The sequence below is a fragment of the Bubalus bubalis genome, chromosome 18 (genome assembly GCF_019923935.1).
Source record: "Bubalus bubalis isolate 160015118507 breed Murrah chromosome 18, NDDB_SH_1, whole genome shotgun sequence".
NCBI classification, from domain to species: Eukaryota; Metazoa; Chordata; class Mammalia; order Artiodactyla; family Bovidae; genus Bubalus; species Bubalus bubalis.
The window spans coordinates 5,221,933-5,243,128 of record NC_059174.1 but is presented as its reverse complement, the minus strand read 5'-3'; the positions used below and the strand labels follow the sequence as shown (position 1 = coordinate 5,243,128).

General features: G+C 44.8%; 1 protein-coding gene across 10 annotated transcripts in view; it reads right to left on the bottom strand.

The window, feature by feature from the left end:
* The window catches only part of WWOX (WW domain containing oxidoreductase), a 917,133-nt gene that overhangs the window by 627,741 nt on the left and 268,196 nt on the right, over positions 1-21,196 (bottom strand). For 8 of the 10 annotated variants that reach the window (XM_044931129.2, XM_044931123.2, XM_006074052.4 and 5 more), the window contains one exon: positions 20,821-21,085. In XM_044931129.2, coding sequence (XP_044787064.2) covers positions 20,821-21,085 — 265 coding nt within the window. Of the gene's footprint in view, positions 1-2,317; positions 6,373-7,476; positions 7,700-20,820; positions 21,086-21,196 lie in introns of those variants that run through there. The other 2 variants (XM_044931124.2, XM_044931128.2) reach the window with 2 other exon arrangements.

Here is a 21,196-nt window from a genome sequence, read left to right as displayed (position 1 = left end):
TTCATCTGCTCCTGCCTCTGCTCAGGGCAACTTGGAGTCGGACCTCTGATCTCCCGGTTCCACTCCAGTGAGCGCTCAGCACAGAGGCTGTCATCTGCAGGCGCGGAAGACGGGAGGCATCGCTGGGGCTCGGATAACTGTACCTGACCTTACAACAATTTACTAAGGAAATACCTGCTTAATAGCGGTGCGAGAGCGGCTTCCTTGATGCTTACCGCGGCCCTGCAAATTAGCGACAATGGGATAAATCTATGGCCGGCTCGCCAGACACTTCATTAAATCACCGCTCTCTTGCCTTGTAGCACGCTAATAGAATCACAGCCCTCGTTAGCTACTGAATAAAAGATCAATCACAGACTTTGAAAGCTCTTGCTACCAGCTTCCAGAGGAAACAAGCAGGAGGGGAAAAAAAAAAAAGAAGAGCGAGCAAGAAAGAGCGAGAGAGATATTTAGGATCATCGCTGAGATTCTGAATGGCCTCGCTGCAAGTTGCTTCAATTACCTTTTCCACAACTGGCTCCGAGTGCAATACTCAGAGGAACTTGTTAAGCCCGCTTTCAAGAACGGCACTCTAATATATGACTGTTAGACCCTGGTCAAAAGTTCATAATGTGCATATGTAAAAAGGTACTAAATTGCCTGAGGGCTAAAACCAGAGGAGTTTAATTGTAGCAAAATGCTAAAAATGGTCTGTTGAGGGTCCTTCTAGGGGGATACTGCTGGCTCTGGCTGATTGAAATACAGAACATAAAAGCCTTACAACAATATTTCCTTAAATGCTGGGGCAACTGCCAGCAGTTGCTATTGCATGAATGTTGTGGTTAAAGGAAAACATTTTCCTCCCCTAAAATAAATAGTCTTGAGAACTGCTCCAGCCCATAATTTTAAGGCAGGATGGAAAAAAAAAAGGGAGGGCTCGATGATAATAAATAAGGGATCATTCACAGGGCATGTCCAATCTCCTCGCGGTGTGTTTTCACACAGGGCACCTGGAAGGGATTCAGGCAGAACCTGGAAGGGCTCAGAGCCCATAACTGGCTCTGATTTTGCAAAGAGCGTTGTGCTGAAATGACAGCTGTTCCTGGACCTTGCCCGTCACTAGGTGAGACGAACTCCTATGGGGATCCTCGCAAAAAAGCTCTGTGTAGCTTGTCTTTATTTCGCCTTTCATAAAACGAAATTGAGTCCCAAGGACACATGCAGTTGGCTTGCTCGCATGGGTTTCTCCTGCCCAGAACTCTCTACCTTCTCAAAACATACCAATTAGCACCTCATTTAGATAAATGAGAATACAGCAGCAGGGCACGGAGAATGTTAGGAGGGCCTGGCTTAAACAGAGGCCAGCCAGGGGAAAGTAGGATCTGGCAGATGGGCTTTTGGATTTATAAGAATTACTTGTGAAGGCTGAGATCAGTTTCTGTGGATAGTGACGTCAGACGCAAAATTCTACACCTTTCTAGCATTTCTTGCAGCACCGCACTCACACAGAGGACAACACAGCAATACCCAGACAGTCTGCGAACCGCCACGGCTGGGCCGGACGCCTGTGAGGGAAGGATGAGAACTCCAGCCGTGGTGCTGGTGGCGCCTGGGGCCAGAATTTGGAAAATGGGATGAGCAACGTGCATATTCCCATAGCGATCTGGGGGCCCGATTTCCTCAACATTGTTCTCCAAGGAAAACACTGCCGGCTTGGAGTAAGGTACAAGTGATGCTTCTAATATAATAGAGCAAGTTCATAATTCCACTCAAATGAAGCATCCATTTAGCATCGACCATCACCAGAACGGCTCAGGGACCCCTCCACCTTGTTAAGTCCAAGCCTTGCTGCATCATCTGGTTCCGAACACACTGCATGTCATATTTTAAGAGGGGTCAAGTGTGCTCTTTAGTTCTTGAAAAGCAAAGTTGTAGCAGGTCATTAGACAAGACTCCCCTTTGCCATGTCCGGTTTCTCTTTGACAAACTGCAAATCTTATCCAGGCCAATGTTCTACAAAAGGAACTGGTGACTGCAGAATGTCTAGTTCAGTTTGATCTCTGTTCTAGTCTCAGGTAGGTTTAGGGACATCTGGGCACCTGAAGCACTGGCATTCCAAGAGGAAAGGATAGAAAAGGGCTAGAAAGACTACGTGAAAGACGGCTTGTAAAATTGACAGCAATGAAGGAAAATACAAAGCACGAACTGCCCCCACTGTGACCAGAGAAGGCAGCCCACGAACCCTGTCTGCATTCCTTGACTCCTCCCAGGCCTCAGGTCCCAAGCATCAAAGGACAGACTGAACTCCTTACAACACACCCTTGTCCTACTCCTCACCACACACGTTCCCAAGTGGCAGAGCAGCTGCCCAGCTCCTTGGCGATAGTGCCAGGCTTGACTGTAGGACAAACCATAAAACCAAGCTCAGTCCTGGGGCTGAGCGGGAACGCAGAAGCTGTGCCATGCAGGGGAGTTCATGCTTCCAGAAGCAGAAAGATGCAATGGGCAGGGCATGTGTGTTTGGGTCAGATATTCAGTTCTGCCGCTTACCGACGGTAGGACTGAGGCCAGTCACTCAAGGCTTCTGTCTTCTCATCTGTAAAATGGGCATAATAATTCACAGCCCAAAAGATTACTAGGGAAGTGAAGTCAGCGCAAGGACATGTAAGAAATGCCTGGCCCATTGCCTGACACTCAGCAAATGCTTCTTCTCTGCTCTCTGCACCACCATGTAACTCTGAAAACACCCCAAGGATACCCAGTAAGAATGCTCTAGACAGGACCATTCTAATATTGGGTAGCCATTTTCAACACAATTTCAATGCAAAGCCATGTGGACACTCTGGGCATCAGAGTATTCCAAGACTTCGTCTATTTGATGGTGTCATCCGCAATTAACTGTCAGTTTAAACACAGAGAGAAGGAGACTTGATACAACCTAACAGTGTGCGTTTATACCGGTGCTTCCTCAGAACCTAGAAAGCACCACAGTGAGACTGGGACTCGCTGCTCCCATCCTCGGTCAGCATCCTAAAGACAGACTGAAGGCTCCGAGGCTGCCTCGAGAGCTCACGGGTGGCCTCTGCCGTCCCAGGTGACTGGCCGGCGCCTCGCCTGTGCTGTGAGCATCTCCATGCCCGCTCGGTGACAAGTACATCCCGCCCCGACCCCAGCTCCCCATGTGAGACCTAAGAATGAACTTACATGAAAAGTCAAACAACCGTGCTAAGTGACAGAAGAAAGGTCCAAGAGGGCAAAGTGACCTTCAGAGAAACAGGGCGCTTGGTTTAGTTCCTGCTGCAAACACGACAGTCTAACACCATGTGTAAAAGTGTATCCTAAAATATCCTAAAAACAACAACATGATAAACTGACTCTGATTTTTTTAAACCAACAGCAAAATCCCCGTTACCCACAGACCAGGCTGCTGTGTGCATCTGGGTTTATGGGCACTGGAGAAACCCACCTGCCGCGGGGCTACCTTCCAGGGGAGCACGTAGCCTGACGTTATGAGAATTCTGGGTCACCTCCCTACTTGGGGGTCCCTGTGTTTAACTCTCCACACATCGCGGGAGCCTGGAGTCCTGCGAGCTGCTGGAGTTCAGTGGAGCAAATTCAGGCAGCAATAACACTCGATTAATTCAGAGAGAGGAGGGAGCGAGCATGGATATTTAGTCCCTCACTGTAAGAAAAGTACTTTGGATTTACATAAAGAGAAACAATTAGGTATTTCTCTATGCCTTAAAAGTACTTTTAAAAATACTGCTTTCTTGAATTTTCCCAACTGTGTTTGTCAATAAAAACATGTGTACAGGACAGGCAGATGTCTGGAGTGATGGAAACCCTGCCTAAACCAGCCTACCTCCAACACATACCCACACAGAGCTTCGGTGGCCTCCGAGGAGAGCTCCAGGAGTTGTGTGGTTTTGTCCTAGAGGGACAGAAATTGATGAAACTGTCAGGTAAAGACTTTCAGAAATAAAGTGGCTTCTAGAACTGGACAATGAAGATCTCTGTAGGCATCGAAGCAACACCCAAGGTCCTATGAGGATAAAATTTGGGGTAATTAATTAACCAAAAAAAGAGCAAAATAAGAGCACACTAATCTAAGGTGGGTCTGCTATGGTTCAAACTCAGTTTAGTGAAGCTCTGTCCTAGACCAATGGGTTTGGGAGAGAATCATTCATTATTCTATTATATACAACTTCTTGGGTTTTTTAAATTGAGTCTGGCAATGTTTCATTCGTAACATCAAGCAGGCCTTCAGGCTGAGTGAGAATGTAAACAAGCCCCTGATATCACTATAAAATACTGAACTATATTTAAACTAGAAGAATAGGCAAACATCAGCAGCCTTTAATAATGGGACATGCAAACACAGAGAGCAAATTTCACCCGATATAAAACTACTGATGTCTTGAGAGCTCACAACTAATGCGCCACAAATACTCACGTGTACAGATTTCAAAGACATACGAAGGAAAGCCAAGCAAAGCAAAATAGAGGATACCAGATATGACCTCCATGGTGGGAGAGAAGGAGGGTGAAGAGGAGGAGGTGATCCTTACCAGATATGACCCCAATGGTGGGAGAGAAGGAAAAAGGTGAAGAGGAGGAGGTGATCCTTGGGATGAAAGCTAAAATCCTGGACCACCACAGTGCACTTCACTCAGTAGACACAGATAACCCACTAAAGGAACCCGTAGCACAGTGCTGCTCCAAGGCCACTGAAATATCCAATTATGCCAGAAATACGCATTCACTCAAAATACCAGAGAGGCCACGCCAGTGACACCACTTCAAAGCCCAGTGAAAACATTTTCTTTTGGTGAGAACTTGAAACATTTCAGGGTTCAGTTTCTCACTCTAAACGAATGGGCTCGGCCTCGGTAACCTCTAAGGTTACAGCAGGGTGGCCGCTAGAGATGGCTCAGGATGCCTCAGTTCGTTCTACCACACAAGCTGCTGGAGGATCAGTTCCTCCAAAGACATCTGCTGGCCTCCACTTAGATAATATAATCTATTTAGTGTACTAATACTATCCCTCTAGGTTATAATTAATAGGAGCAACTAACCTAGGAAAACTTCAGGTAGTCATGTAAGTGAAGTAAATTAAATACCGAGGTGACATGGGGAATGGAAATTGTTGGAAATGAAGGTTTTTTAATCCGCTCAAGGCCGAGTAAGGATGTACCATAATTACTCCATTGCTCTTTCCCTCCACATTCGATAAGCCGATTCCAACTCAAACCACACATGGGTGAGGCAGAGGGCCACCTATTGGTATGCACTGGTACTCACATGAGTGTATATATTATTTTTGTGTGTATATTCATATATAAAGGACTTCCCAGGAGGCTCAGTGGTAAAGAATCCACCTGCAATGCAGAAGACACAGGTTCGATCTCTGGGTTGGGAAGGTCCCATGGAGAAGGAAATGGCAACCCACTCCAGTATTCTTCCCTGGAAAACCCCATGGACAGAGGAGCCTGGCGAATTTTGGTCCATGGGTTTTGCAATGACCGAGTGACTAAACAGCAACGATAAAAAATACATATTCAAATAAAAACGTGTATGTTTTTAATATCAGACCGTCTTTCTTACTACTAATGCTAAAAGTCAGGTGACTTATATTCTATTTATTTTTTCTAATGCTGTGCAATAATACAATTAAAAATGACCACATATGCTCTAGATGTGAGATAAGAAAATAAGTAAATGTTTAAGTCAAATCATGCCATGTCAATGAAGCAAAACAACTGACTGGCCAGGAATGGGGGAGAAGGAAATAAAAGCTGAAAAGGAGTCTGCAGAACAAGATGGACCAGATCATGTCTGCTGTAGACCCGATCACCCGGCACCCTTCATCTCTGGGGGATGCCTCGGTTCCCTCATCTAGAAACGTGAATCAGGGACGTTCCAGAGTCCAGCGAAGGCTGCTAAACTCACGCTGTGCTTATACATCCCCCTCTGTGCTTCCCACGAATATCGTCAAAGCAGAGAGTCTTGTAAGAAAGGGCATTAAAATTTCCCAAAGGAAAGCTTAGCATTTGGAAAATAAAATTCAAGAATTCTTTAAAAAGTCAAGAAAAGGAGCTTCTGTATTTCCTTCCACTTTGGTGGAATTCGCCTTCACTCACTCAGGACAAATGTGTTAGTCATAAAGCGACCCTTGCGTGGTAAACCTCTGTTCTCTAATCGGTCTTTACTTTGAAAGGACCAAGAGAACAAGCAGCAAACCCGGACCAAATGAAAAAGCTTTTCATCATTTTACTCTAAGTGGGGGAGATGGCCTGTTTTCAGGAGAGCTTTCGCTGCCCCGGGATAATCCTGCTTCGGAAGAGCCATCATCTGAGATCTGAGGAAGGCCCTGGAAAGGCCTCTAATGAGGACCTCGGTAAGAAAATAAACAGAACACACAGTCAGAACATTACCATTCGGTCTGAACATATGCCAACTCTGAAAAGTGCACAGCAAATTAAAATCACAGGATGGGCACACATCATACGGCAATTCAACATCAGATAGACCGTCCTTCCAGGGGCTATCGTTCCAGACAGTCCTTGCAGAAATGCTTCCAGCCCACAAGTGGACGAGCCTTTTCCCCATTCACGACGCAAACAGCTCTTTGCCAGGATGATCAGTCAACACAGTGGGTGCTAATATGATAGTTCCATCATCAGATGGCATTGCAAATGTCATTACACATTTTAAGCCATGTTAACATGGTTTGTTAATGTTGGTACTCACTAAAAGACCACAGCTATTTAAATAATGACTGGGCATGCTAATTTTTATACATATTATGGGGAAGTGACACTCTGGATATTCTAAATATTCTCTTCCTAAAATCTGTCTTGCATCATTCATTAAGGGTCATTACCAAAAAGATTTAAGCTAGATGTTTCAGAGGACTGCAGGTTTACAATTCTAGTGATTATTTTTGTAAAAATTATTCAAATTATGTTTAATAAATGTGAAAAAATATTGAACACCAGCAGAAAATTACTGCATTGATTGAAATAAAAAATACTGGATATTACAATATACTCCCATCTTAACTAACTCCCATATTAGATATCCTCAAGCAAGAATGTAATACAACTACCTTAAAAGCAGACTAGACAGGGTAATATTTTGTCTGCCCTAAATAACACTTAATGATCAGATAGTTTTTGCTCACACATGCACACATATACAAGCACTTCAACAAAACGCCATCCACAGATGTATATGTCCCATACGGAGTCTTGCCCATTTACCTCCCACGTTCAGTGACCAAACCAGAAGCTGTATAGCGTCATCAGCATCATCTAGCCGCCATCATCATTTCAGCTTTAATGTGAGATCATGAGATCCCACATCTGTAGCCCGCAGTGGACTTTTTTTTGCCTTCACCTCCTGCGTGGCTCACCACAAATCCAGGTTTGTTACTCGAGCCTTTGCTATAACATTGATCCTATCCTGATTTAAAATGTGGAACTTTGTGCAAGATGATTTTTCTTCGCATCAATTTTTATCTTTTGGAAACATCGCACTGAAATCTTCTTTTGATTTTGCTGAGTTTTAATTTTGTCCCTAACCCTAGTCTTGGCCATACCATGGCTTCAGTCTTCTCTCCTTTTTGTGTTGACATGCTCACCTCCTCCGACACGACCTTCAAGGCTTAGTAAATGTCAGCTTCATTCTAGAATTTCACCTGACGACTCTCGTATGTACCCTGCAAGGCAGAAAAGCGCTGTGTCCAGCGGCACTCGTCTCTCTTCACCCTCACCTGCTTTAAATCCCCAGCCCTTTTAAGGTAAGCACCCAGAGGCCAAGGAAAATGACGTGCTCACTTCCAAATTTTCCACCCCATAAGTTAGCACACACAGCTCCCCATGAGCATTTCATCAGACGGGTCGCAATTAAACGGTTTTAGAGTAGTAGTTTTCACAGGGTGCATTTTGATAAGAGAGAGAGGTAAAATCAATAGTGGCTGGTAAAAATGGGTCACAATGAACATTTAAAAAAAATGAAATGCAACCAAGAAAAGAGGACACTGCCCACCATTGGAGACTGTTTGGTGAAACTTCTGACTCAGCCACATGCGTATTATACACACAGACACACATACATGGATACGCCTAAGTACGCATGCATCCGTTTATGTATTGCATAAAAAAATTTAATTTTTAAAAATTTTCTGTAAGACACTGATCTGGAACAACAGGACACTATGATCTGTCACTGACTACACGCCCCACCACGGTACAGAGAGGGAGAGTCCCAAAGTCATCCAAGTCTTTAGCAGTTTGAAAAAGAATCCGATCATCACCATGTTCAGAGAGCAGTCCTGGATAACTATGAAACCCTCAATACTACAGTGCGTGGACTTGTTGGAGAATTTCTTAGGTACTAGCTAAGACATGACTATTAGTCTTTTATCAAACGAGTAACATATTTTTCTGGTGTTTCAGGTTTAAAAATAAAATAAAATTAAAAAAACAAACAAACAAATATATATGAAACAAAACAGGTCCTGGTGAAAAGGATTTCAGTAAAGGAAAAAAAAAAATTTAGAGCAACTGCTAAACTATCTTTGTACTGTTTAAAAACTCAATTGAGGTATTTCATTGACTTAATGGAATTCACCCTGTATTGGACCCCCATGGGGAAAAAAAAATTGATCAGTGTTGATATGGTTCTGATTAAAATGTTTTATTCATCAACATTTTTTTTTAGAGCCTCAGGATCAAAACAGTAGGCTGAAATTGCAGGCTGTATCTTCCTCTCCTCTCTAATAGATTCTTTAAGTATACACGCCTGTCTGCATGATGTCACAAACCAACCAACCCACTCCTTGTATCCTTACTGTCTACTACCATCCACATACATCGCCATCATGGACTCCTCCTGTCTTTACAAACCGTCTTCAGTTACCTGAATACATAATGTTTTTCATGAAGGTATATGTTGATATAAATAGCTTACTGGAAAACAACAGTGGACAGAGGGGAAAGAGAATAGTCAAGAAACAAAAAGAAAAAGACCAAAAAAGGGATAAACACATATTTATTAAGCCCTTGGAGAACTGTGATTAGATATACACATACACACAGAAACACATTCATGTCTGACTAAAAGTTTACCATCTGGGTAGCTGGCATGATGCTGGATAACAGTAAATAATTAGTACTGTGTAAATCATATGGAGAAATAAGGTGAGGAAAAGAAAAAAAAACATGAACGCTTTCCAAAGTTCTAAACCTAGGATGCTTTTTTTTTCTTCTAAACCTAGGATGCTTTTATTAAACTTTTTTTCAAGAGGTATTGCAAAATCTCTTGAGTATTGACAATAGACACATTTCCAAAAGTACAGACCAAGACAGAGTTGCTTTTGGTCTGGTGTAATTAAGAGATTCAATGGAATATGCCTCTGCTTCCAAATACATCACTTCATTAATTCCTATATGACCTGCTCCCAAGAAAGGATTTAAGGTGACTTAAGGAAAGAATAAACACAGAAGAAGGTGGACAAGATGTATGAGAATCACTAAAGACCAAGGAGGCTGACGTGCTACCAACAGCATATGATCTGACAAAGCACAGAGCCGGACTAGGCGCTCTGACGGGGCATCATGACACAATCGCAGTATCAGGAGGAGGCTGCTAAGGTGGCTCATGGGTCTTGCCTGGAGTTCAGCCTTAAAGAGTATTTCTCATCAGCAGGGGATTGGCATGTTTTAGGGCCAAACGATGGACAAGATCTTTCACAATACTTCCTATGTGTTCTTAGAAATCCGTCAATTTCAGGAAAATTCACATTAACTGGAAGGATATAAAGAAAACCAGCACATGCCCAAGGGTTGAGCTGGCCTTAATCCTCTGACAATCTAAAGATCTGGGAAACTGGTTCCTCTTTTACAAAGAGAAAAAGAACCCAAGGCCCAGAGGGTAGTGTGACTTGCCCACAATAAGAGGAGGAAGGGCTGGGATGCAGAGCCTGATTTCTGCAACTTGGACCCCCACGCGTGGCCTTTCTGCTACATGGTGATGAATTCTTCTTTCACAAAACAGGCTGACATGCTCTTCTCAGCTCTACCCACCCCCTGTTGGGAGGGGACCGTGGGAACGGAATGGGTAGGTGAGCTCTGGCCAATGGGAGCTGTGGCCGTGGCTGCTTTCGGCTGCCCTGGTCCTCGAAGCCTATAGAACACACATTTCTTTCCAGAAAACTCACAGTGAAATCTCCCACCCTGCACCCAATATGGGCCAAATCTGCACATCACAGCCCAACATGGAGGCATGTCAATGGTCAGGTAGATTCAGCAAAGATTAGCTAAATTCTTAATTTGTTTTTGATTTTGGCTATGGGTTCAAATATGAAGCCGGCAGAGATGAAGTGACACTGGAAGATGTGATGCATGAATTTGTGTTTAAGGGGAAAGCAAATCACAGAGAAGAGACTATTCCAGGTTCAGGATGAAGGAAGCTGATATGTTCCCTCACTTTTCACCCACAAGAAGTATGCCAACTCATGTCTAATGGTTATAACAGAGGGAATAAAAAGAGAAGAAATCTGTATTTCTTTCATCACTGGGTATCCTCCAGATTCTACTTCTTTTGAAATAAGTTGCATTTTTCTTTTCCTTTGAAACATCTTCATAACACCTTCTTTACAGGGAACGTGCCCAGGGTAAATGCTTAGGTCTCGGCCATTCTAACCGCATTACCCGACCTTTGATGATTACAGTCGACAGAGAGACAGATGGCGCATAGCACACACCCATGCCAGCGGGAGGAGTCATGTTCTGAGAAGGAAAAACAGACATGGCATTCACCTGCCTCGGAATATTAAAATATCCCCCCCAAATTCTAAAGTTCCCAGATTTTACAGCTTTTTTTTTCTTTTTCTTTTAAAGAGTGAGAATACTAAGAAAACAGTAGAAAGCTCTCAGTAGTTGATATACAGTATTTTTTTTGGATCGGGCAAATAGACTTTTTATAACTTTTCTGTGAAACGAGAGCCTCTGTGGCTCAGGTTACTTGGACACCCGCTCTGTTTATTCTTCCCTTTTCTAAGCAGTCAGGGGAGATTTCTCTCAGTACTTCAAATAAATAAGATATCCAGCTGAACAAACACCACACACTCCTGCCGATTACTTTGGCTTTGGAAAGAATATTTCACTTTCTTTTTTTCAAAAAATGTAAATTATTAAAGAGACCCCCATCCTATGAAACTCAAAGATAACATATTTCAAGTGCTGCAGATTCTATACAAGGTGGTAGACGGTGAAGCCCAGCTGGGGGAAAAGGGCATGATCTTCCACAAGGGAAATTCGAATATTACTAAATAAGATACTTCACATCGTATACCTCTTAACAGGAGTGGTTTTGGAACATGAGAACCAAATTTCAGGGTGCACAATCTCTTATTTCTCCCAAACAGCAACACGGAAGTTGTTTTTCTTTCTTAGATTCCTACCTAAAATAGACCCCAAAACTACAACAACAACAAATCTGAAGACTTATGCATGGTCTAGAATAAGAAGAATATTCTATGTGGGCTTTGAATGATCAGTGAGCTTCATCGACCATTATGGCTTAAAAAAAAAAGTCTAGGATCTCTGGACAATTTTTGAAAGTTAAATCAAAACTCAGAAATAGGTGTATTTTTTTAGAAAGAAAATTTGGGCCACTGATGAACATGGCCCCCTCGGCTCAATCAGCATGAAAACAAATACTTGACTTTAAGAAACACAATCCATATGTTTCTTTATTCTTTTCATAAGCTTTCTTACTAAAAGACTAAATCATATCTCTCTCATTATGAGACAAAAGTGCAAAATAATAAACACTCACACACACACATATACACATACACATTTTTTTTTTTTGTATAGGTGCATCTGGTACCCCTCAGCCGAGAGAGAGGAAAGACAAGAATGCAGAAAGAATGCAACAAGAGCAAGGCAAAGACACGCGCATCAATAACGAATACTACAGCTTAGGGCCAAGAACGAGCAAGGCCTAAGTCTGCCACCAGAATGCTTACCAAAAGGCGTGTGCGCGCGTGCACACACACTCTCACACACATTTACACACTCACGCGCGTGCGTGCACAAACTCACACAGAAAGACTAAATAAACCCTAATTTGTGAACTACGAGATGGCCCTGAGGCTTCCTGCTTCCCGTATTCACACCACTGTGAGATCCTCTCCTCTTGAGTGTGGCTCAGACCCACTGACCTGCTTCCACCATACAGAATGGGCCAAAGTTATGAGCTGTCCCTTCTGGGGTTTGGTCACACAGGGCTGTGCCTCCAAGCGGCCTCCAGCTAAGAGACAGGGGGGAAGCAAAGTCTTCAGTCATCCAGGCCATTAGGATCTGAACCCCGGCAGCAAGCACGCGAGCTTGAAGTGCACCATTCCCTGGCTCAGCCTTGAAACAGCAACAGCCAGGCTGACGTTTGGACTGCAACCTGAAAGCTGACCGTAAAGAGGGGCTGGGTTCCAGACACAGAGACGCTGGGAGAGACGTCGAGGGAGCGGCACCTTCTAAAAGAACACGGGACAAAACAGGTGCTCACAGGAAACCACTCCCACTCTGGCGAGTCTGCGTGTCACGGATGGTGTCCCCCTGGGTTCCTGACTCAGTTACTGTGATGTAGGCAGAGTCACTGAAAGAACCTGGGATCTGAAAGATGCCCAGAAGAGCTCTGGGGCTGAAAGACTACCTCTGGAATCTTCGCAGGCCAGTCATGCCCCAGGGTAAGCCCAGCATTTTCAACAACATGAACAATGCCCACAGCAGTACCAAAAGGGCCAACCCTGAAGTCAAACGCACTTAACTGAAAGCACTTCTTTCTGTTCCACAGTCCTGTCCTGCCTACAGCTTTTGGCATTCAAATGTCCATCCTTTCATAAAATTAGGGCGATAGTCTACAGTGGCAGATTTGTCTTTCATCCAGAGTTTTCAGCATAAAGCATATGAACCAGCATGGGTCTCCTTTTTGAAAAAAAGTTCCATTCAAACTACATGATAAAATCTACAAGTCCTGGGACATCATATCTCAGTTTAGTGACCATTTTACAGAGAAGGAAACTGAGGCCCACGGAGGGTGAGTGGCTTGTTCTGAGAGCAGATGTCTGAGCACAGCAAGCTCTACAGTGACCTTCAGTGGGACGAGACACAGAAACTAAGCCCGCGAGGGTGGCGCCTGCCGTCCAGCAGGTCCTCGGGGCACATGAGAACATGTGTCCCACCGTCGTTCAAGGCACACACTTCTCTCACCATAGTCAGGAGGGCAGAGTTTATGGGTTTCAGCTTCTGAACGGTTCGGAACCCCAGGTTCAAAGTTCTCCCTATTGCTGCTGGGAAAACAGTACCTTCCGCCTCACAAGGAAAAACCAACATGTCCGGTGGTTTATACGAAAATCAATGTTCACAGAATAAACATTTCAGAAACAGCATCGCAGGGCAACACAAACTCCTGGCGTCTGTTTAATCGTGCTGGCCTCCGATAGCGAAACTGTGCAGCGGCCAAAAATCACTGGAAAGAAGTATGAAATTGGAGAAAAGGAAACTGGAGGGGGAGGATCAAAGAAGGCACCACTAGCTTAAAAGTAATAAAAGAGCTAGGAAGGGAGTTAAAAAGAGGCAGTGCATTACCCAAGTGCCGGCGGGGACGCACAAGCAAAGCAAACGAGGAAGATAAAACTGGGGGAATTTCAAATCCTGGTTAAATGTTCATTAAATAATTTGTCACACGTATTAAGGCCAGATAGTCATTTTTTCCCCCTCTCGGGCGCTCATTCGGGAACAAAGGCCTGACCAGACTTAAAACACTGCATCACGAGGCAGAGAAAATACAGTGGTGACGTGCCGCAGCCTCATAGAGCCAGGCGTGCCTTCCTGCTCTTTGTTTCCAACAGGAAAGGGCAACTCTTTCCTCAAAGCGAGGGGCGCCCTTAGCTTCAGTGGGCCGCCAGGAGGGCTGACATTGTGCGACTCAGGGCTGTACTGTACATGGTGCTTGTATGCCTAACGTTCAAAATCAGAACTTCTGTGATGGACTCGGGGCCATGGTTAGGAGCATGGGCATCTTTGAGCAATGGGAAGTAAAGCAACCTTTCCCTTGTCTGAAAAAATAATGGCGATGACGATGGTAACATTTACAGCATATCTAATGCATCATGCTCTGAACGCTATATCCTCACCATCTTTTACCCTTGACACAAGTCGATAACAGCAACACCAGTGAGTGTTTACTGAACAGCTGGCGCGTCCCTGCCCTTGCTCAATTCTCAACACAACGCGGGAGGCAGGCGGGCCACCCTGGTTTCGTGCAGAGATGTTAACCAGGGGATGAAATGTGCCCAAGAGTTAGCAAGTGGGTAGCGCTGGGGTGGGAGTCCAGAACTGCCTGCCTCCAAAGCCCCTCCTCTCCTTCCCACGCCTATGCATTTCCCCTCCACGCCCACACCTCTGGGTGGCCCCCTCATGTGTTGCCGGGAGTTCAGAGCTGAGTGGCTGGGTTCTAGTCCTGTGGACCGGCTATGTGACTCTGGGTGGAGAGAGAGGGTGTCCCAAGTCTCAGCTGTTAATCTACACATTCTGAACTGCAATTCCCTGCCCGCCTCAGAGAGACTCACAATAAGGAAGGAATTCATGACTGTCATTCATTAAGTGCCTAATCATTTTCTGTTTATTTACAAATATTTACTGAGCATGCGTCTTCCAGACCAAGGACACCGTAGTACGGAGGCAACAACGGCACTTTTAAGACAGACGTTAAACACGAGACTATGGGATTATTTCTCTAAATTGCATCTGTGTTCAACATTACCAAGGTGAGATCCCCGGCTCCTTCACTCACTCGGCTGGCATGTGTCGATGGGCGTGTTATCACACACCAGACACTTAACATGTGAGTAGCGGGGGGTCTTATAAAAGCACGTCACGGGGGATCCTGATCGAATGTGGATCTAAGGCTTCCGTGAGCTGTGATGCTTGGATCGAGTTTTCAAGGATGACTACAAAGTAACCAGGCATGGACGGGGAAGCGCATTCTAGAGAGCAGCGTGCTTCAGCCCCCTGGAGAAGGAGGGAGGACGGGCTGGAAGCGCCTTGAGGTAAAGCTGGGTAAATGTGAGGGGACCAGATTAGGCCGGGTTCCTACCATTTAATTCTCACTTACTTCCACAATGACTCTATAGATAGCACTCCCATTAGACAGATGAGGAAACGTTATGTACACAGGAGAGTCTGCTCAGAAGCCATCATCCTACCCTTTTTCCTTGCCATCAGATCTTGCCTTTCACCCTAGAAACACAAAATGCCAAAAGGCACTCACTCTCCCAGCCTCCCTTGCACCCAGGGTCTGGACAGGCAGCTCAATCCTGGCCAACAGGAGCTGAGAAGTCTGTGAGGGAAGACAGTTCTGAGACAGAATGTTCTCCTCCTTGATAAAGGAAGAATGCATGCAAAGAGGGATCTCAGTCCTCCCACCCTGACTTCACAGGTGAAGTTGCAAAGGTTGGTGCTGCTGCCGCCATCATTACTCAGGAGGGAAAAATCAGGACAATCACAGAGAACCTGCCCAAATATTAGCCAGAGAACACCCTGGCTGCCTAGGGACTTCAACAAACAAACAAACAAAAACCTCTGTTAACTTTTACTTGGATGTTGACTCACAGCCCAAAACATCTAAAAAATGTTTGGCAAAAAATGAGCCTGAGAGAAGGTGAATCATTTCAAAATTATACAACTAAAAAAAGGGGGGGGGGATGTGAATTCTGAACATATGTCTGCTGATTCTAAATCCCATGCTCTTTTTCATTTGATCATATCCTCTAGACTTTGAATTGGGCAAACACTATAAATCTTAAAGCTACAAACAGAATTGAGAGATGATTAATAAAACCAATGCTAATGATAACCTTGAAAAATAAGAAGAATGTCTGAGGCTCTGGGGACGTGGCTTCAGCAAGGGGAAGAACCCACCATGGGGGGACAAGGGGTGGTTACAGAGAAGCCGAAGTGTGGCCCAACCACAGAGGGGTCCTAGGAGTCTGGTTTTCTAACATATCTAGCCTGGCAAGAACAAGGCAGCCAGAGAATTCAACCCTCACTCGGGAGTCTCAAAATATTTAGATTAGTGAAGAATATGCTGAAATTTCCACTTTGAAAACCATGTTTCCTCCTCTCAGCAAAGAAAAAGGCTTTTCTACTCCAATGTACCTGCAGAGATTCAGACAGGGACTTTTGTCCTTGATCAGATCCAGAGCGTGGTCAACAAGAGGTATTTAAAGGGGAGGAGTGGGGGAGGGGTAGTATTTTTCTAAAATACTAATTTAAAGAACAAATCAACATCTATTATCTCCTTCATTATGTTTTAAATTGTACAGCTATAAATCACCCTGCTGTGGGTTATTCAAGGGCAGAATTACCAGGCTTGGCTTTCCCGAAGGTTAGAAGAACGACACCGTGTGCTTTTGCTAGTTATAATTTATAACTTTGCAACAGGAACAGCATCGTGAGCCCATCCATTAGCGGGGTGGCTGCGCATCTGGTAAACTCAGCACAAGGACTGCGTGCGGCCCCAGGAAACATAACCCAATCATTTCAGAAGTTCCACAAACTCAAGTTGCTTTTTTTTTAATGTAAAACAATTTGAAAATGCGGTCCCCCTAAAACATCTGCTAAGCTCTTGCTACCCTAACACATGATACTCTTTCTACCATTGCCTGCCAACGCAAATATGTAGCTGCACAAAACACTCTGAGGGGCACGTGACGGGGGCTCAGCTTCAAATTTACATCCTGATGGCCAAAGGCTGGCGTGGACCTAGGAATCTGAGCTGAGACGTGGTTGACCAGGACGGCAAGTTTCTGTGGGGGAGGGGGGGAGGGGTACACTTCATGAAGGTGCTTTCAGATGTGTTAAAAAGGAAACAACCGCAGGGCTGGGCCATGTGGCGGGGCTGGCGGTGTATGTGACAAAGAAAACGAACCTGGACAAGCAGCTGGCCAACGGTCTGCCGGCTGATAGTCCAACTTCTTGAACAAGCTGGGTAAGTTCCCTGTGCTTTTTCAGTGTTTCTAATGTAAAAGTGCCATAAGCAATGAGTGAAGGCATTCACGCTGATGCATTTAGGCTTCATGGTGTCTGGCCTTACCGGTCAAGCTGCTTCCTACTTGGGTGCGTGGCAACAACTGAAAAATACTAGCCAAAACTACTTTTGAGAACCTCTTATATCACTAGATAAAACAACACACCTGGTTTTGTGAATTAAGCCCCAGAAAGTAATATGTACATATAAATGCATTATATACACATACATATAATATATATAAATGCATCCATATGCAACATGCAATTTTAGAGTCCGTATGAAAATGTAATTTTAGAGGTATTTAAATAAAAAGCAAGATGGGCAGGACAATAAGCACGTAACACAGATGAATGGATGTGACTTTAAACCAGAAAGCTTCTGTCAACTCGAGTTTCCTTCAAGATGTTGATCAAGCAGCTAAAGAACCCTGTTATCTTTTTTAAAACAATATTCTAGAAAATCCTAGTCTCATTTTTATCTATTATTTTAATTGTAACATAAGTTGGAGGGAGGAGAGAAAAATGCTTGTCTCCCCAGAAACCCCCATATACCGGTCGTGACCTCTGGACCCCCAGAGGAAGACGTGTCAGAGACAGGCTCCACCAGTAGGGGTCGCTGTGTCGAGAATTAATCCCTAAGAGTTTCTCATTAGTGATTATTATACTGCAGGCGGCCAAAATGGAAATATTAATTAATTTCAAAGTGATAATGCATTTACAGCAACAATTAGAAATGTATAACTGTAAAAGGGCAACATTTAAAAGACAGATTACATTTAATAAAGTTGCACAAGAATATCCAATTGTAAAATTACTAATCTGCAACAATATTCCTTCAAGAGGCCCTTAAAATAGCCTGACTCCATGAAGGGTGACCTAATTACTGTAACTAAACTCACTGTAGTCACAGCGAGTCACAGCAAATAAAAAAGGGACGTTGATATTGGAATACTGCTGTTTAATACTTGAGGGAGCCGGCGACGGCGGAGAAGAAAGGCAGGCCTTCCCAGCACAAGGCTGTGCTGTGTTTGCTTCCTAGGCCTTGGACACTAGAGTGTACACTCCAGCAGCTCTGAGGTTCAAAGGAAAAGGCGCGACGGCAGAGTGCACAGAACACAAGCCCCTGGGTGACTGGGGCCCTGCACCTGTGCTCAGGCTCTCCATGAGCATTTCGGATCCAACTTTTGCATGGGGTGGGAATGTGGATGCAACGACATGGTTTAGGTCCAAAAGCAGGTCTGCACTGAAATGGCGGAAGCGTGCCCTTCACCCACAAAACAATGTCTTAGCGTCACAGAAGCAGTGCTGAGCCCCGTACAGAAGGATAAGACCCCAGGCGGACTCTTCCAGTGAGTCCAGTCTGTCCTACCAGCAAAACAGTAGATCCCTGGTCTCCCTGGGGCAGAGACCTCCCCCACATACAGAGTCCTACACGTTCACGGAAGAGAAGTGACTGGCTGTGAGCTTCACAGGACCAGGGAGCCCATTCCACCTCTTTATGAATCTCAGTCATGTGGGACTCTGATGTCTAAGAAACACCACCAATACCTAGATCCATAAAGATACCACAGGCGCTACCAAAGTAATATCCATTGCTGTCAATCCTCACACCAACCTGTGTTGCCATTTTGGTGGAGAGGTAACCAGCTCAGGAAGGCCAAACGTCTGGCCCGAGTTCTCCCAATGCCAAGGCTGAGAGCTGGGCTTGACCATCAGGATCATGAGCAAGAGAGCTGGTTGCTCTGCTCTCCCAGGCAGCAGCCTTCTCACACTCACCACCACAAGGAAGCCCTGTCAAATCCTTTTCCTAACACAGGCTAAGGGTTTACCTCCCTTGCCCTTTCATAGAATAGTCCATCCCTGTTGAAACAACTTAGAATTCAGTGCAGTTTTTTTGGTTATGTCACCAATTTTCTCCAAGCCTTCTCAAGGGTTATCTGCTCATTTTCCCAAATGCCCCGTTCACCCAGAGCCACAGAGACCAGTTCTTGTTTGATCTGGTGCCCCAAGCTGCTCCAGGCATTTTCCTGACTGGAGGACCAGGGACCAGGGTTGGGAGGAGGCCAAGGTCTGTGTACACTGGATGGGGAAGGGGAGGAAAGAGCCACGTGTGCTGGGCGTCAGGCATCACTGGACCAGCTCCCGGTATGGTGAGTGGGGACCTTCTCCTAACACCCTGTGCCACCCACCTGTATGGTACCACTTCTGCCTAGGCTTCCAACTCCACACTCTGCTTTTCCACTTGGTTTGTGTCCTGACCAGAGTTACCACCAAACACTATTAGTTATTAATACCACCCAATTCTCTGTGATCACGACATGGCTACCTGCCTGATTTCACTTGCTGGCACTTTCAGAAACCCTCCCGATACATCCAAGGAGCCGACAATACAGCCCGACTTAGCTAAACATGTGTTTACATGCTGTGTTCATGTGAAGTACTAGATCCCCTAACCCAAGAAACAGAAAACCACTCACCCCACTTTTTACCTTCCCAGAGCCAGTCTTCCTCCTCCTCCCCCCTGCACCATGCAGGGTTTTTAAGCCCTGGGGTCTCATCACAGAATAAGAGTCGTTGTGACTGTCCATCAAGGTGCCCTCAGTGAGTGGAGTCCACATCCAGCAGTGTAACAGACGGTTACACCACCCTGTGTACCACCAGACCAATATTCTTACAACAATGAGCCAAAATCATGGTCAAAGACACCCTTGCAGAAAACCTACTCTCATGCAATCACAGAAAATCAGGCAATAGGAGATGATCAGAAGCCTGTGACACAGTCCCCTTGAACTTGGAGAACTGCTCTCCAGAGCTCCTCTCACTTCTTTGGTTAAGTATTCAACTCCTGGATTATATCTATTTACTTTGCATAAGAAACACCTGCATGATCGAAATTTTTAAAACGCGCTTACTTTCTTCCCATGCACATCAAAAGATTTTCCTTGTTGTTGTAGATTTTCCATGCTGTGTTGTCATCCACAAACATGAAGTTTAAGTAGGTGGGAAATTTTAGAGGCCTGTATTTTAGAAAAGTACCATACCAAAAATATTGTGTACAATGCACACTCTTCACTCAAATGACTTCCTACTCAATGCTTTCATGAAAGAAGTGTTCAAAGACAGCTGTGAGAGGGCCATCCAAAACAGGAAAACTTCACACTTACCTTGTGAAGTCCAAGTAGAAACATGGTAGTCTGAAGCATCCAAAAGGACTTACCTTTGGTGAAGTACAGAATAAAATGTGCCTCCAGCTGACACAGGATGCTCCAGCAGAGGTTTACACCCATTAAAAGAAGCATTTAGGGCAAAAATACAGACTCTCAATGGAAACAAAGGAGCCACATTTGCTGAGAATGCAAAAGTCACAAACCCATGCTATTTACCTACTAACACAAAACAGTTTGGAAGGACTGTGCTTATTGAAAAAAAAAAAAAAAAAAGATCACATCAAATGTAAACAAACCATCTCCATCAGCCGTATTAACACAATAGCAAAAACGCACATCTTCTCTCTGGGCCTTGGAGACCTCTCTAGAGAAACAGATGCAAACTCAAATCAACTGAAATGTGCTCAAGCGCCCCTCCTCATCCCTCTAAAAGGCCTGATGACGTGATGCTCAAGACCAGACTCATTCTCGTGAGAGGTGAGAGGCCAAGGAAGCGAGTGTGCCTGGGTTTCTCTAGTACCCTTTCCGGAGAGGCGCACTGGAGGTGTGCGTGGCAGTTGCGGCTGCTGACTCACCATGGACTTGGTGAAGGGCCTCGCCAAGGTGAAGAGCAGCGTGTATGCCCACCAGCCACGGTGAAGGGAGGAGTACATCATATTCCCGGGGTGCACCGCATTCGACGTGACCCCACGGGGGGACAGGCGGCGGTGGAGCTCGTTGGAGAAGAGGATGTTGCACAGTTTGGACCGGTTGTAGGCCAGCATGGCCCAGTAGTCGTTTTTCGATGGAGAAAGGCGGCTAAAGTCTAGTTTTCCCGAGGAATCGTTAATATCTGTAAATCTAAAAAAAAAAAAAAAGAAAATGTCATATGAATCGGTCAGCCCCTGACTTCTCATATAGCTTTGAGTTTTTATTAGAAATCTGAGAAAACCATGCAGAGATGACTAAAAT